This window comes from Apodemus sylvaticus, chromosome 16, assembly GCF_947179515.1.
Source record: "Apodemus sylvaticus chromosome 16, mApoSyl1.1, whole genome shotgun sequence".
NCBI lineage: Eukaryota > Metazoa > Chordata > Mammalia > Rodentia > Muridae > Apodemus > Apodemus sylvaticus.
The window spans coordinates 60,365,340-60,371,374 of NC_067487.1; the positions used below are offsets into that span (position 1 = coordinate 60,365,340).

General features: G+C 40.8%; 1 protein-coding gene across 1 annotated transcript; it reads right to left on the bottom strand.

Moving 5' to 3' along the window:
- Positions 1-1,142: 1,142 nt before the first annotated feature.
- Positions 1,143-5,749, bottom strand: LOC127666608 (sentrin-specific protease 2-like). Its single transcript, XM_052159540.1, has one exon. It carries the CDS (start codon positions 2,824-2,826, stop codon positions 1,546-1,548), a length of 1,281 nt encoding a protein of 426 aa, XP_052015500.1. The 5' UTR covers positions 2,827-5,749; the 3' UTR covers positions 1,143-1,545.
- Between the last annotated feature and the right edge of the window lie 286 nt (positions 5,750-6,035).

Here is a 6,035-nt window from a genome sequence, read left to right on the forward strand (position 1 = left end):
GAGTGAAGAATTTCCTGTCCTAATTTTATCAACTAGCCCTTTCCCTTCTCCTTGGCCTCTGTCCGTGGTGGAAGCTACAAGCAATAGTTCCCCTGAGAACTCCATGGCTGTTGTGTCCTGCTCTTCCAAAGCCTGCTCTGAATTCCTCTTTCTAGTCTCTTCCTTTTTGGACCCGGAAGAACCACTTTTTTTTCTCTTCACCAAGTAATTGACTTCACCTCCTTTGTTGACCCAATCAAGAACCAATTACAGAATCAATACTTCCCCCTACGTGTTACTCGAGATTATATACTCATATCTGAGGTTTTGAACTAAGAACTTCAAGAGAGAGAGAACATGAACATTTGTCTCTCTGGGTTTGGGTTACCTCTCCTCATTACTTGGGCCAAGATGATATCAGTCTTCTTTATTATCTCAAAGAAGCAGTTGTTTTTTTAGTAACTTTAAACTTTATTAAGTAAAAATAGTACAAAGAGAACCATATGATAATGAATAGAAGGGTTAAATACAACGTATTGCATCACATGCAAAATATATTATTGTATAACTAATAGTGTCAACACTAAATAACAAAAGCCTGACTTCCACAGTGGAAATGTTAATCTAAGAAGAAAAGAAAATATCAATTTCCATCTGAATATATATCAAAAATTTTAAAGAAGAATTTAAAATGAATAGAACATTTCAAAGGAAAAAAAACCCCAATAATTCAATCCATCGCTAGATGGCATATGAGATACAAATGGTCATTTATCATTATCCTTACTTCAAGTTAACACAGAATACAACAAAACAAAATGAAAAACACAAACAAAAACCAAAAACCAACAACCCCCCCCAAAAAACGCAAAACACAAACAAATAAAAACAAACCACAAAAAGAAAACCAAAAACAACAGCCAAAACTACACCAAAATCAACAACAAGAAAAACAAAAACAAAAACCCAGGAAACACAAAAAACACAAAATCATCAACAAAAACAAAATATACACAAAAAACCAAAAGGCAACAAACCACAAAAACCCAAAACACAAACAAAATATAAAAACAAACCACAAAAATAAAACCAAAATCATAAACAAAAGCAACAGCCAAAACTAGACAAAAACAACAACAAAACAAACAAACAAAAAACCCAGGAGACACAAAAAACACAAAATCATCAATAAAAGCAAAATACGCACAAAAATATAAATACAAAAGAATAAAATCAAAGCCACAACCAAAAGACCAAACAAAATAAACAAAAGCACCAATTCATTGACTAAATCCAACATTATAACATTATTTCTTGGACAAGTAGTCTCCTGTGGGCTGGACAGCAGCAGTTTCTAAGCTTGCAGTAGTTGCACCCATCCTAGAGATGGCATTAGGGCAGCAGTCCCACAGCCCATGATAGCACTATAGTGAAGAGAGTGGGCTTGGTCCAGTCAGACAGCTCCTTCAGTGTTTCTAATCTCTTCAACTCATCCTCCTTGAGGTATATTAGAAACGTGGATGGAAAAGTACAGGGCCGGGGACCATAGCAACCAGGTGGATGTTGTTACAGTAAGTGACTGTGCAGGATTTCCCATACCATCTTCTTCCTGAAGAAGGGCATGTCCTGCTGAGTAAAGGTGACAGGTTGGTCTCTAGCGATGTAATCTGCATATTTACAGGTAAACACCCCACAGTCACTCCCATTCAGTTGCTGAGGAATCTCCTCTGATGTCATACTGTATCTTTTCCACTCCAAAGGGTCCAGCTCGATGTTCCTTCTTGTCCTACTTTCGTTCTGTAGATACTGAAAGATGGTCTCACAGATTGAATTTCCTGACTGACCCATGGAGTCGAGGTACGCAATATTTTGTTTCCTTATATCGATGACCACCAAGCTCCAGTGCACCTGCTGGTGGATAGGCACTATGATTACTTCTTTCTCAAAGATATCGACTCCTCGCGTCCACCTTTTTACAGAAGAGTAGCCACTGTGCTTCAGTTTGGGATAGAAGAACGTGCTGAAGACGTGAAGAGCCGGGTAGCCCTGCTCTTCGTTTCTCTCCACGAGAAGGTTGAGATAAAAGTTAATGATGTCATCATTCAGCCACCGGCCACTCTCCAGGGTCTGTATATCTTCTCGGGTGACTTGTAGCTTGAACCTACTGCTTAGGATGTCCTCTAGAGGCCCTGGACCCAATGCCTTCTTTATTTCTTCCTCCATTTCCTGTGTAAGATTAATGATCCGATCCACTTCTCTGCCTTTTTCCTTGTCCCCGAGAGGCTTTTTATTTGCAGCAAGTACTGGTGTCTTGTCGGGGAGTAAAGTACCTCTGCTACCACTATCCAGGTTGCTTTGTGCTGATGTTTCCGGTAAGTCTGGCCTGTGTGGATCGGCTCTTACATGGTCTACACACTGAAGGTCTGGAGGTAACCTTCTGTGCTTTTTCTGTGGGGTGGGGTGATCGTTTTCCTCCAGGATGGAATAGGAGGAATGGGGACGCTTGCGACCCGTGCCCCCATCAGTAGGCTTCCTCTCCGTTTTAGCCTGCTCTGGAGGTTCTTTCATATTCTGCAGGACTTTCTGTTTTCTTGGACTCTCCTCATGGAGTTTAAGGACATGACCCCTGCCTGGCTCTTCTTCCTGATGGTCCGGATGCTGTTGCTCCTGAGGGGTGGTCTTCTGAGCATCGCCAGGCTCTCTAAATACTATCTCTGTTCCCTCCTGGAATTTCTTTCTTGGGACTTGTCCCAAATCTTCAGGCTCAGATTCTGCCCCCCTTTCATGCTGGAATTTGCGCTTTCGCGCTTTTCCTGCATCTTCGGGCTTCATCCCTATCCCAGGCATTTTAGATTGATTGTTCGAGGGTGTTGGTTCTCCTGTAGTTCTGCCTTTTTAGATTGAAGGAAAAGCAGTTGTGGGCCTGGCTCCAGGTGGGTTTTCTTGGGTTGATGTCCCTTGAGCCTGAAGAGTCCCTTCTTCCAACGCTTGGTGGGTCCAAGGAAGGAAAGCTATTAGCCTCTGAATGGCTCTTCTTTATAAAGAGTTGACTTTATGGGTCAGGGGTCCACTCTAGAAGACTCCAAGGTGAACTAAGAATACTTCAGAAGTATCCTTATAGGTAGCTGTAACCAGCTAAATATATACAACTTTGAAATAGGACCAATTGTCTTATTTCTTCACTAGTAAGTCACGAGGCCTAAGCCTAGCAGCGAAAGCATCGGAGGCAACCTCACGAATGATGTCTTACTCAGGGGGTTGCCCCTAGACACAGCCTTCAAGGTTCCATAGCTGGTTGTGATGTCACCTGAAAGACCCCAAAGCAACATTTTGGAGGGTAGATGCCCTCCCCAAACACAACCTGGGTCCAGGATTTCAGAGCTCCTTTGCTGGAGTGGGAAGTTTGAATGAATTGATACAAATTTAAGTCCCTGTGGCAGAGCACGGGGTTACCTAAGTCATCTCAGCTTAGTTCAGTTGGTCCTGAGTAGTACATTTGTCTTCTAGGAAACTGTCCCATCATGGCCAACTATAAAACCATAAGTGCCCCCTCAAATTATAAGTGACCTTCAAAATATGTGCTCACACACAATATGCTTGCTAATTACAAAGAATAAATAGAATTTTACAGTTATAAAACGTAGTAGGTACTGTTGTGTGACAGAACATTGTTTACCCTGGATAAGGAACCCAGGACAGACCAAAGCGCCCATACTACCGAAGTCCTACGTGGTGAACCAATAAGTTTTATTGGGGTTACTTATAGGAATATGGGTGAGGGGTTACTTACAGGAGCAGAAATGACTCAAAGACAGCTGTATCACCAAAGCCCACACAGCGTGGGTGACAGCTCAAAAAGCTGGGAACCCAGAGAAACTGCACAGCCTGTAGATGGCTCAACAGGTTGGACAGTGTCCTTTCTAAGTGCCTCAGTTGGTCTAAACGTCTTCCAGACAGCCGGCATGAGGTTGGCTCTTTTGACAGTCTTCTTGGCAGCTCAGCTTCCTTTCATCTGAGAGGGACTTTCAGCTTTTATTGTTCTCTGGCATGGAAGGAACTTAGTGTATCTGATCAGTTTCAGGGACCATTTTGGAATCTTTTGAGGTGCCTTCCTGCCTAAGGAGCTTCCCTTCAGAGTGAATGAAGGGTGATATGGTTCAATGTTTCAATATTGGAGGAAACTTGCCAAACTGGTACCAATTCACCACGAATCAATACATTGCCCTAAGAGAATAAATAAAATCTCACCATTGTCAATGGTGATCCACTCACAATGATACATCACTACTTTGCTTACAGTCCTAGCAATGACAAAAGCCCTGAACTTCTCCCTAGAAAACAGTAGGAAGAATTCAATTATAGCTGAAGTAGAGAGGTATGTGGTTTCAGTGGGTCCTGGGATCAAGTCACCATGGTTAAACAGCAAGCACTTTAACCACGGATCCATCTCTGGCCCCTTGAGCAGCTCTTTGACCTACTCTCAAACGTATGGAGACACTTTTACAGAAATGTGATTAAAGAGTTGAGAGACACTGTTTGTTTGTTTTCCTATGACAGTATAAGCCAATTGTGCAAGTATATTTATACCAATGTTTTACTGTAAGGAAGAAATGCACTTTGTTTTCTTTAAAAACTTTGAATTTCTTCTGATTGTCTTTACCCCAGATGTCATTTTGTTTGTTCCAGTCTCCTTTCTCTTCTTTCTAATTACACCTTGGAGCAATTTGTTCCCATGCAAAGAAGAAATGATTTCAAACTACCACATTGTTCCTATATCACTGAAGAATGTAACATTATGTTTAGAGGATAAATTTACTGTGCTAGGCCTGTAAAAGCAAATTGTTTTTAGCTCTCATAAGACATGAGGAAATTACTGTATCTTGAATGTACCCTGTCAGGTAGCCTGAGATGGACCACTTCCTTGTACAGTTGAGCTACTCTTACAAATATTGCTGAATGTTGCAAAATATTTCAGTGCCTCAGTAGTCCTACAAAGTGATGGGTCACAAGATTAAACAGGCTAACTTTTAAGTTCTGCTTCTGTACAAAATGCCTGCTTGCTTGCATGGCCAAGGCTCCTGCTGGACATGTCACAAAATCAAGTCTTGCCTTCACCTGGACAGGCTTCCCCAAATTGTAACTCTGTAGATTTTGCTACAAAGCCTTGGCCTTATCTAGAGAATTCTCTCTGGGTTGGTCTTGGTCAGTCTTCTTTTAATTAAAATGCCTCTTATTTACCAAAAGCAAAACTTGAGTCAGACTGGTGAATCTCTGAAGGACCCCAGACCCATCGCTCCTTCTCTGTGCCTTCCCTTTCAGGAGAACCAGTTCTTTTTTGTTGCGTCTCGGTGTTGTTTTGTTTCTATTGCATTAATTTATGCCTTGAGTTTTATTATTTCTTGCCATTAACTGGTTCTGGATTTGGTTTATTTTTGGGTTTTCAAAGGGTTGAGTTGCATCATTAAGTTATTCATTTGTATGTTTTCTGTTTTATTAATGTAAGCACTTAGAGTTACAAATTTCCCATGTAGGACTCTTTTTCCATGTGCCCCCAGGCTTTTTTGTCCTGTATTCTCTTTATTTAGTTATAGGAAATCTTTTTAACTTCTCTCTTTGTTTGTTCTTTGATCTACTCATCATTCCTTATAGTGTTTAATCTCTATATATGTTTATGTAATTCCTAGTGATTTTAAGTTTGCAGTATTATATTCACACAAGTTACATCAAAGTATTTAATTCATTCTGAATCAGTTCAATTTTCTTGTGTGTGTGTGTGTGTGTCCTAGGATATAATTTGTTTTAGGGAAAATTTTGTAGATTGCTTCGCAGACCATAAATTCTTTATGTTTGTGTGGAATATTTGTAGGTATCTGTTAGGTCCATTTGATACACGATGTCATTTAATTTTAATATTTCTCTGCTTGTTTTTTGTTCAGATGACCTATCTATTGGATAAACTGGGGTATTAAAATCATCCAAAACCCAGCGGTGGTGGCCCACTCCTTTAGTCCCAGCACTTGGGAGGCAGAGGAAGGCAGATTTCTGAGTTTGATGCC